The sequence below is a fragment of the Abramis brama genome, assembly GCF_963993115.1.
Source record: "Abramis brama genome assembly, chromosome: 2".
NCBI lineage: Eukaryota > Metazoa > Chordata > Actinopteri > Cypriniformes > Leuciscidae > Abramis > Abramis brama.
Window position 1 is genome coordinate 33,201,692 of NC_139964.1, and position 11,356 is coordinate 33,213,047.

General features: G+C 35.7%; 1 protein-coding gene across 1 annotated transcript; it reads left to right on the top strand.

The window, feature by feature from the left end:
• The first annotated feature begins 719 nt into the window (after nucleotides 1–719).
• LOC311069833 (uncharacterized protein) lies at nucleotides 720–10,119 on the top strand. The gene is made up of 27 exons (XM_084093309.1): nucleotides 720–814; nucleotides 922–988; nucleotides 1,092–1,246; nucleotides 1,354–1,475; nucleotides 1,565–1,626; nucleotides 1,786–1,886; nucleotides 1,995–2,061; nucleotides 2,161–2,315; nucleotides 2,423–2,544; nucleotides 2,633–2,694; nucleotides 2,854–2,954; nucleotides 3,063–3,129; nucleotides 3,229–3,383; nucleotides 3,491–3,612; nucleotides 3,701–3,762; nucleotides 3,922–4,022; nucleotides 4,105–4,156; nucleotides 4,240–4,418; nucleotides 4,636–4,757; nucleotides 4,860–4,930; nucleotides 5,040–5,143; nucleotides 8,256–8,283; nucleotides 8,403–8,584; nucleotides 8,794–8,909; nucleotides 9,030–9,088; nucleotides 9,233–9,473; nucleotides 9,666–10,119. Exons 1-27 carry the CDS (start codon nucleotides 742–744, stop codon nucleotides 9,759–9,761), a joined length of 2,844 nt encoding a protein of 947 aa, XP_083949435.1. The 5' UTR covers nucleotides 720–741; the 3' UTR covers nucleotides 9,762–10,119.
• Nucleotides 10,120–11,356: the final 1,237 nt, after the last annotated feature.

An 11,356-nucleotide genomic window follows, 5' to 3' on the forward strand; every position in this document is an offset into this window, starting at 1 on the left:
AAGAGGTTATCTTTACAGATCTGGTTCAGCAGTGGTCAAGAGCAAGCTGCTGTTCAACTCCTCATCTCCAGTCCCCAGTGAAGCTCTGGTCCTCAGTGCTGTCAACACTCTTCTGAAATCCAGACAGTCACAGCTCAATGAATCAGTGAAGGTGGTGAATGTCACTTATCAGAGTAAGTTTCATCATCTTGAATTGAAAAGTATTTCAGCTACAAATTTTCAACCAGTGATATAATGTCAAGCTTTGACTGAATAAAAATGTGTGATTGTTTGCCAACAGAAATCTCAGAAACCTCCTATGCTGTCATCATTACGTTTAATCTGAGTAATATCAGCATGCCTGAAGTCCCTGAGCTCAGAAACAACACTTACACGCAAGTGCAGGATGTTCTCAATAATGCGGTAAAGATTTAGCATTAAAAAATACAGAAGTCTGAATCTGATATAATGCTTCTTCAGAGTTGATTGAATTATTTGATTTTCTTTTGCAGCTGAACACTCTTCTGAATGAACCTAGCAGTCCAACATTGAAGCCCAATTCATCCAACTTCACGTAAGATGCAAACTGACTTTGCAATCTTCACTTTGTCTCCGCATATTTTAGCTTATTAAAGCAATCCGAAATGAAAAATACTTTTTCTAGGTAATTTTCATAAATTGTTTTGCAATATGGATTAAAGTCCTTAAACAATATCTTCTGATTTTCCCCACAGGAGCTCTTCAAACCAGATTGATGGCAGTATGGAATACACCTTCCAGGATGGAGATGTCATTCAACCGGTCAGCTTCCTAAATGAGCTTCGTTCACAATTGGGTATGTCAATACTCACGATATCTATATGAACAATAATAATAATAATAAAAAAAAACAACTTTTTGCTCTGAATCTGAGTTTTATTGTGTTTCTGCCTTTCATTGTAGAACTGACCACTACAACAGTGTCTCCAGACGCAATAACCAGTTTCCCCTCGGCTTCTCCAAGCCCAATGCAAGTGTTTATTTTCTATTTGCAAAAATTGCAACCTTTTATGGAATCCTAAATTCATTATAAAAAAGGGAACTGTATTAATGAAAAGCGGTGCTCTTTACAGACCTGGTTCAGCAGTGGTCACGAGCAAACTGCTGTTCAACTCCTCATCTCCAGTCCCCAGTGAAGCTCTGGTCCTCAGTGCTGTCAACACTCTTCTGAAATCCAGACAGTCACAGCTCAATGAATCAGTGAAGGTGGTGAATGTCACTTATCAGAGTAAGTTTCATCATCTTGAATTGAAAAGTATTTCAGCTACACATTTTCAACCAGTGATATAATGTCAAGCTTTGACTGAATAAAAATGTGTGATTGTTTGCCAACAGAAATCTCAGAAACCTCCTATGCCGTCGTCATTACGTTTAATCTGAGTAACATCAGCATGCCTGAAGTCCCTGAGCTCAGAAACAACACTTACACGCAAGTGCAGGATGTTCTCAATAATGCGGTAAAGATTTAGCATTAAAAAATACAGAAGCCTGAATCTGATATAAAGCTTCTTCAGAGTTGAATGAATTATTTGATTTTCTTTTGCAGCTGAACACTCTTCTGAATGAACCTAACAGTCCAACATTGAAGCCCAATTCATCCAACTTCACGTAAGATGCAAACTGACTTTGCAATCTTCACTTTGTCTCCGCACATTTTAGCTTATTAAAGCAATCCGAAATGAAAAATGCTTTTTCTTGGTAATTTTCATAAATTGTTTTGCAATATGGATTAAAGTCCTTAAACACTATCTTCTGATTTTCCCACAGGAGCTCTTCAAACAAGATTGATGGCAGTATGGAATACACCTTCCAGGATGGAGATGTCATTCAACCAGTCAGCTTCCTAAATGAGCTTCGTTCACATTTGGGTACGTCGATAATGATGATCTATGGCTATACACAATTCTAAAATGTAAAGAATTACTTTTGCTGTAATTCACAAAAGACTAATTGTTTGTTTTACCATTTAATTGTAGAAGTGATCACTACAACAGTGATTCCAGAATCAACAACCGGTTCCTCTGTGGCTCCTTCAAACCGAATGTTAGTGTTGACTTACCATTTTGAGAGCTCACTATTATTCATGGAGAATTTCATTGTAAAAATGTGAAATATATTAAACAAAAGAGGTTATCTTTACAGATCTGGTTCAGCAGTGGTCACGAGCAAGCTGCTGTTCAACTCCTCATCTCCAGTCCCGAGTGAAGCTCTGGTCCTCAGTGCTGTCAACACTCTCCTGAAATCCAGACAGTCACAGCTCAATGAATCAGTGAAGGTCGTGAATGTCACTTATCAGAGTAAGTTTCATCATCTTGAATTGAAAAGTATTTCAGCTACAAATTTTCAACCAGTGATTTAATGTCAAGCTTTGACTGAATAAAAATGTGTGATTGTTTGCCAACAGAAATCTCAGAAACCTCCTATGCCGTCGTCATTACGTTTAATCTGAGTAATATCAGCATGTCTGAAGTCCCTGAGCTCAGAAACAACACTTACACGCAAGTGCAGGATGTTGTCAATAATGCGGTAAAGATTTATCATTAAAAATACAGAAGTCTGAATCTGATATAAAGCTTCTTCAGAGTTGAATGAATTATTTGATTTTCTTTTGCAGCTGAACACTCTTCTGAATGAACCGAACAGTCCAACATTGAAGCCCAATTCATCTAACTTCACGTAAGATGCAAACTGACTTTGCAATCTTCACTTTGTCTCCGCACATTTTAGCTTATTAAAGCAATCCGAAATGAAAAATGCTTTTTCTTGGTAATTTTCATAAATTGTTTTGCAATATGGATTAAAGTCCTTAAACACTATCTTCTGATTTTCCCACAGGAGCTCTTCAAACAAGATTGATGGCAGTATGGAATACACCTTCCAGGATGGAGATGTCATTCAACCAGTCAGCTTCCTAAATGAGCTTCGTTCACATTTGGGTACGTCGATAATGATGATCTATGGCTATACACAATTCTAAAATGTAAAGAATTACTTTTGCTGTAATTCACAAAAGACTAATTGTTTGTTTTACCATTTAATTGTAGAAGTGATCACTACAACAGTGATTCCAGAATCAACAACCGGTTCCTCTGTGGCTCCTTCAAACCGAATGTTAGTGTTGACTTACCATTTTGAGAGCTCACTATTATTCATGGAGAATTTCATTGTAAAAATGTGAAATATATTAAACAAAAGAGGTTATCTTTACAGATCTGGTTCAGCAGTGGTCACGAGCAAGCTGCTGTTCAACTCCTCATCTCCAGTCCCGAGTGAAGCTCTGGTCCTCAGTGCTGTCAACACTCTCCTGAAATCCAGACAGTCACAGCTCAATGAATCAGTGAAGGTCGTGAATGTCACTTATCAGAGTAAGTTTCATCATCTTGAATTGAAAAGTATTTCAGCTACAAATTTTCAACCAGTGATTTAATGTCAAGCTTTGTCTGAATAAAAATGTGTGATTGTTTGCCAACAGAAATCTCAGAAACCTCCTATGCCGTCGTCATTACGTTTAATCTGAGTAATATCAGCATGTCTGAAGTCCCTGAGCTCAGAAACAACACTTACACGCAAGTGCAGGATGTTGTCAATAATGCGGTAAAGATTTATCATTAAAAATACAGAAGTCTGAATCTGATATAAAGCTTCTTCAGAGTTGAATGAATTATTTGATTTTCTTTTGCAGCTGAACACTCTTCTGAATGAACCGAACAGTCCAACATTGAAGCCCAATTCATCTAACTTCACGTAAGATGCAAACTGACTTTGCAATCTTCACTTTGTCTCCGCACATTTTAGCTTATTAAAGCAGTCTGAAATGAAAAATACTTTTTCTAGGTAATTTACATAAATTGTTTTGCAATATGGATTAAAGTCCTTGAACAGTATCTTCTGATTTTCCCACAGGAGCTCTTCAAACAAGATTGATGGCAGGATGGAATACACCTTCCAGGATGGAGATGTCATTCAACCAGTCAGCTTCCTAAATAAGCTTCGTTCACAAACAGGTTTGTCAAAACTGACAATGAATTGCTCCACTGACTCCAAATACCGCAAGCATCCTCCACTAATCATTGCTTTATTACACAGTCTCAACAACAGCCACCACTTTGACAACAAGCACAACTTCTCCACCGACTTTGTAAGAGCAATGATTCCAGTCTGATCTTTAAAATTTTCATTTTCTTTTTCTATCTTAATGTGTATTATCTATCCTCTTTGTAGGCTTGGCAGAGTGATAATATATATTCGCCTTGTGTTCGTCACACTTGGCCCCCTACCAAATGAAAAGGATATTATTCAGGTGGCCAACACTCTGCTGTACTCGCGTCTCGCAACTAAACTAGACACCAAAACACCAGCCCTGAGTGATCCTGTGAGCTTTGTGAATGTCACGTATACAAGTGAGTTTTTATTTCCTCCTTTGGGTTCTTTTTGTTGTGAATTATGTAATTTTTGAATGCTAATGGTGCACATCATGTAGATCTGTAGTAAGCTAATATAGCTGATGTTGAAGGAAAATAGTCAATTTGGTCATTTAATAACCTTAAAAAATGTGAAATTTTATACTATCAACACATACTACCACACCACTAATTATTTCCCTTATGTATTTTTAAGAAATTAATGAGACCGCCTATGCTCTCAACTTCGGATTTGAAATCAGCAATGTAACCATGTCTGAGAAACCTGAATTCAGGAATGGCACCTACCTCTCAGTACAAGACTCTGTAAATTCATTGGTGAGTTGGACACATTTCAATACAGTGGTCTTCTACAAAGTCATTATTTTAACCATGTTAATCTCAAACTAATTAATCAAAAAAATTTGCTGCACTTTTCAGCTGAACAAGATCCTAACTAATGCCTCAGCTCCTGTAGTTAATTTCCAACCAGGCGATTTCACAGCGTTCTTGTAAGTTCTGAATTTTAGTTGGGTGGTTTTTGTAAATGAGTAGGTGTCTAAACATAATTTTTCATTTATTGACTTTCATTTCTAATTGTACATTTTAATTTCCCAACAGGAGTAATTCCACCACGATTCAGGCCAATGTTACTTATGTTTTCTCACCCCGTAACATCTCGCAACCTAGCCCCTTTATCCAGCAACTTCTCCAGGTTAACGAAGGTATTGCCATATACACCCTACAGTCTGAAACAATCATTTAAAGGGCACCTATTAAGCAAAATTCACTTTTACATGGTGTTTGAACATGAGGTTTTACATGGGGTTTTGTACACAACCACTCTATAATGCTAAAAAATCCACTCAGTGCTTTTTTTTAAATGCCCATAAATCATAAGCACTGGCTCAGAACAAGCCGTTCTCAGATTCGGGGCAGTGTGACGTACTTTTGCACAAGCCCCTCCCACGACTGTTGACTGACACTGCCGTTTTAGCATAGACCCGCCCTGAGTGAGCCGTACACTCACTGTCCGCCATTGGTTCGACGCCAGAGCAGCTGTAGACAAGAATGTCTTCTAAGCCATTGAGGTGTTTTGTTGTTGGATGTAAGAATGAACATAGCAGTCTTCATTTACTCCTGTTGTTACTCAACGATGAATCTGTACTAACTGTTCCTGATCCAGCTTACAGTCTCCGGAACGATAGGCCTAACGTTAACGTTACTGATCACGGCAGAAATGAAAGTGAGAGCGCGCACTTTATGACAGCTCATCGAGTCGTTTTACAGATATAAAGTTTACCCGTTTTTTAAGCACTCACTGAAAAGGTGTGTATATATTTGTTTACTGTTAGTTGTAACGATTGTTTTGTGTAATTCGCTGTGTATGTTGATGATAATGAAAGGGAAAGAGAGAGAGTTTATGGATAAGACTTTAATGCGCACTTCTTATACAGTTTAATCAGCTCTTACAGTGATTGTCTGGAGTAAAATGAACGTTTCATCTTTTGTGTGATGTACAATAAACTTATGAACTCATCAGTAGGCCTATATTTTTAGCCATCATTCGAACGGGGTCCGCTACAGCAGGCTTGTATTAATAGTGGGTAAAAGCAGATGACAAATGCGTTGTAACCATAATTGAACTAAACTATACCTGTTCTACCTACATACAGCATATATTCTCTGGCTCTGTAGGCATTATTGTCCAACTCTGGGTCGAAATAAACACTGCTACTTAGAGTTTCTGTTTTGATATTATCATTCTGTGAGATGAGATTGTCCTGACAGAGGGAGCTCGTGAGGTTGCCTTCACACCTCTTACCGATCCTGTTTTCGATCTCCTTCGTGTGCCTTTTTCAAGGCATTCGTTTGGAGAGAAGAAAGCGATCATTTCAAAAGGAAGATCTACACCTAGGCTGGATGGGCTGACCAAGGCCGGAAAAGGTTTTGTGCGGCACTTCACTCTTTTTGTGCACTGTTATGCACACACATTAAATCTTGTGATGTCTCAGGGAGCATCAAAAAGGATTGCAAGATTTTTTTTTGCGAATCTTGGTGATTGTTTGCATTTTTTACACGTTCTCCCAAGTAATAGTATTAGCCTGCATTATCCACAAATTTTACATTATGGCCCATAACATGTTTTTCTCCCTATAATGGCAGCTTCAAAGATTTGCAATACTACTGGATATGCATTTTGTAGCCTAATGACACTGCCCAAATTAGTGCTATTATCATCCATTATAGTATTATTGTAATCCATAACTTTACACGAAGCACTGTTACATGAAAGCAGAAGTTGCAATAACTATTAGGATATCCATCACTCTGACGGAGTTAGTTGAGTTTAAAAACATCTCTTGTTTTGTATGTTTTTATCCGTCATGTAATTTCCCATGGACTTAATGCCATTCCATTTTGTGTAGGCCTATATCGATTTTTATATAATTCTAATAACCAAGATAAATATTTTCATCAATAAAAATAATGAAAGAAAAGAAAGTTCACATGACTAATAACGCCTCAGTCAAGTCAAATAAATGTTTATTCATTATAGTTGTTTTTCATAAATGTCTAAAAATCTCGAAACAACATCGGAGATCATAAGTTTAACTGTAGGCTATACACTCAATTTCAAAATATTTAGAAGGAAAAAGTCTGCCTAGATCTTTGGAGCTCTTTGGATAATGGCATAGCGCTATTTTTCATGCAAAGTAATATGTAGGCTAATTAATAATATAATTTGTTATAAACTTATAATTATTATTTTGTAAAGCATTCAACGCTATATAAATATAAAATGTCTGTATTCATTAGAACGTTGATCTATCTCTAGAGATTTCATTTGTATAAAAAAATATAATTGTTTTCATTGTATTAATATTATTACCTGACATTGTCCCCAACAGTTTGTGAATTTGTTGGACACTGGGATGTTTTAACAGATCAGATGCAGACACAAGATCGTTTTTCTTCTTGTCATCTTCATTTATCAAAGCTCTTATTGAAAAAAAAAAAAAGATGTTCCACATATTTTAGTATAACTCTAATAATGTCATGTAGGCTATAGCACAGTGAGTGAGAGAGAAAAATAATATATTTGATTCATTCATGAACGAATAAATGCTACATTACAATATGAAACAAATAACACAGAAGACTATAAAACAGACTATGAGTGAAAAAAATAAAGACAATAGTTATAGATATTTTCAGTATATTTGTATTCCATAAAGGACCAAGTTAAACAAATTAAACAAATAATAATAATAATACATAGGCTATTCAAAACACTATGCCCTCGTTGCTTAAATAACATTTAAATATTCTATAGTATAGCTAGTAGTGTCTAATGAAACAACCATTTGTATCTATTTATTCTATCTTTAACTCGACATTACAGCATTAATAGTTTAAATTAGGCTACATTAAATACGAGATTAATACATGCGTGTTAAAAACTATTCGTATTATGTGCATGTGCGTCGAACATCAACTATTTGATTAATCAAGTACGTCATCGCACTACAGTCTGCAGCGAGGACAGTCTCTGTTTTTCTGAGCCCCCAAAATGACAATTTAAACATGTTGTAAAAAATTATCTTGCGGGTATTTTGAGCTAAAACTTCACATACACTCTGAGGACATCAGAGACTTATTTTACATCTTGTGAAAATGGTCATAATAGGTGCCCTTTAAATGGCCAAACTGACAGTCAGATATTACATTAACATTTTTTTAAAAAGATGTCATGTTTTATGTCTTGCACCAAAAACACCAAATCCTATAATTGAAAGTCTGATCTCCTCCTTTACTTGTTATTTTCTTTTACAGCAAGCGCTTTGACAACAGCTCCAACACCGTAAGTCCAACGAGTCCAATCATTAATTTTGTGAAATCCAGATGTTTTCATTTTCTCTGTTTACATTTTCAAATATTTATCATCTTTTTTTTCTTTTTTTTTTCTTTTTCTTTTTTTAGTATTAGTAGAGTGGTTATTAAGATTCGCCTTGTGTTTGTCACACTGGGCCCAAAACCAAGTGAGAGTAACGTTCTACTGGTAGTTCGTTCTCTGCTGGCCTCAAATCTCACAACTAAACAAACCACCAAAACAAGAGTAATCCCAAGTGACCCTGTGATCAAGGCGAATGTCACCTATTCGAGTAAGTTTTTCTTTCTTCTTTATGTGCTATTTTTGTGTGTGTGAATATAACATTTGAATGCAAATAGTGTAAATCTGGCAGACCTGTAGTAAGCTTTTATGGCTTCTTTAGAAGGAAAATAATCATTTATGGATAATTATGAATGAGAATGGATAATGACATTTTTTCCACCCACACACAACTAATTATTTTCGTTATATGTCTTTAAGGTATTAATGAGACTGCCTATGCTCTCGACTTTGAATTTGAACTCAGCGGTTTATTTGTGAATGATGCACAGAAGAATCAAGCCTATATTGAAATACAAAACAAGATAAATAACTTGGTGAGTTGAAGAGGCTTGGATATTGCAGTCCTAAAAAAATAAAAAATAAAAATAAATTAAAATTGCCTTATTTTAATCACATTAACTGCTATTCTCTATATTTATTGCTGCACTCTTCAGGTGGTGCAGATCCTACAGAATCCCTCAGCAGCTATAAAATTTATTCCAGCCAATTTCACGTGAGTTCGGATCCACTATTTAATTTGTTGAGCAGAAATGTCTAAATGACATTTCTGCTTTTGCCAGTGGGATGATTTTGGGTGAATGACAAAGTAATGTTATGTCCTTTTTGTTTCTCATTGTACGTTTTAATCTCCCCACAGTGATTCAGCGGGTTCCTCCGTGATTGTGGCCAATGTTACCTATGTTTTCTCAGAACGTGACGGTGGATTTGCAGCTTTTGGTAGCTTGGTCACACAACTTTTCTTGACCTTTACCACACCTGCTCCAACCACCATTAACACTACAACCTCAAACAACGGCACAAACGTAACATGGATTGTGGCGATCATTGTCCCTGTGGCTATTGTCGTCGGGCTTATACCTTGCTGGATTCTCCTTTGCGTAAGTTTTATGATGATTGAATGTTAAATATGTGCATAGGTAGTGAAGAGATTCATGACAGCAGGGATGTGTTATCCATAGATCTGCCTTTTAAATGAGGTTTATAATTGTATAGCTGAATAAAAATGTTTTAAAGTGTAAAGTGTTCTCTCTCAGGATGTTAACTCTGATTTTGTCTGTTTATGTCTTTAGTGTTTACTCTGTGGATGCTGTGCAGCAGTCAGAAGACGTTGGCACAGAAGACAGTCGTACAACGTACAGTACACCACTCGAAACAGCCTCTTCTAGAGATATTCAAGATCAAAACATTGATGCTTAAAAGATACATTATTTTCCCTGTATTGCTGGGCATACAGGACCTTTGCAACTGTGTTTTTAAAACTGTTATTTATGTTATTTTATTTATTTGAAAATTCTGTCATATAAAGTGATGATGATCTTGTTTTCCAAATAAACAATTTATTTGGTCATACATTTAATGTTACGGGACAAATGTAGAAAGTGTTGATCACGTTTTTATTTACACTCCATGTACTTTATCTTCATCTAATATATTATATTGATCCCTACTGAAAAGTTTCCACAAATTCACCATGAATGTTTTAAACTGTAGTTAAAAAAATAAATAAAAGCAATTGTTCATTATAAGAATGTTGTTGTATCCATCACTGGAATATACAATGCAGAGCTTTACAGGCAATATTTAAAGACAGAAAGGTTATGATGATTATAAAGCATTTTCATCACTGACACTCATCACACTCCATTTCCTAATGGGGTGTCAGCCAGTTTGTAGTGCCGTCTGACTTCTTTGTTTTAACAGACACATCTGGTAACAAGAGTAAGAACTAGCTATTTTTTTAGAATGTTCTGGGAACGTTAGGTTTTGGTTCCCAGAATGTTCCCAGAACATTAATAGTAAATCAGTATATGAGCACACAATTGTATGTTTGTTGATCCATTGTTTGATTGTTAACATAAGTCATGAATCACATGAATTTCAAAATAGTATTATTAGAATTTAGGAACAGTAGGCCTAATTATAATGTAAAAGGGGTGAGCAGGGCACAACCTAACGTGGGGCTAGTTGTAACACACTTGTTTGAAATACTTCCACACATGCTAGCATGATGAAACTTGTATTTACTGTTGCCATATCAAAACTATATAGAGAAAAATAATGAACCAAAATTCTGAAATGTTTGGAAAATATCACTGAACATTTATTTAACCATAGCAAAAGTATATTTTTTAAACAAAAATTAGACAAATCTGATATTATTTTAATCGTATATCTGTTATTTAACAGTTGAGATAGTTCTTTAAAGGGGTGGTGATGCCCTTTTCACAAGATATAAAATAAGTCTTTGATGTCCCCAGAGTGTGTATGTGAAGTTTTAGCTCAAAATACCCCAGATATTTTTATATTGCATGTTAGAATTGAACTTTGAGTGTGGTTGGAACTTTGCAGATGTTGTTTATGCTCAAACACCAACATTAACTAAAGTTAGAATAGAAAAGTGAAATCATATTCAACCACCCCTTTAATGCTGATCTATAGCCGAAGACTAGCCGGGTTTAAATCCCAGTTGCCCTACATTACAATGTGCCCCTATTAGAACTATACTATTCTATTCTATACCTTTATGAAAAACCACGAAAAAATAAAGTGAAAGAATGAAAAAATAAAGGGAAGTGAAAATTGTCACATTTCACTTCCATTCTTTCGGGGTAGGCTATATCAAGAAAAAAAGTATACACTGAACCACACAATTGTACTTGACATGTGTGAGTTTAATGTGGGAACAAATAAATACTCTGAGTCTGAACCCTAAGTAGGTTTACACAAACTTAATAGGCTAAGTCAAAAAGCGTTAGGTTGT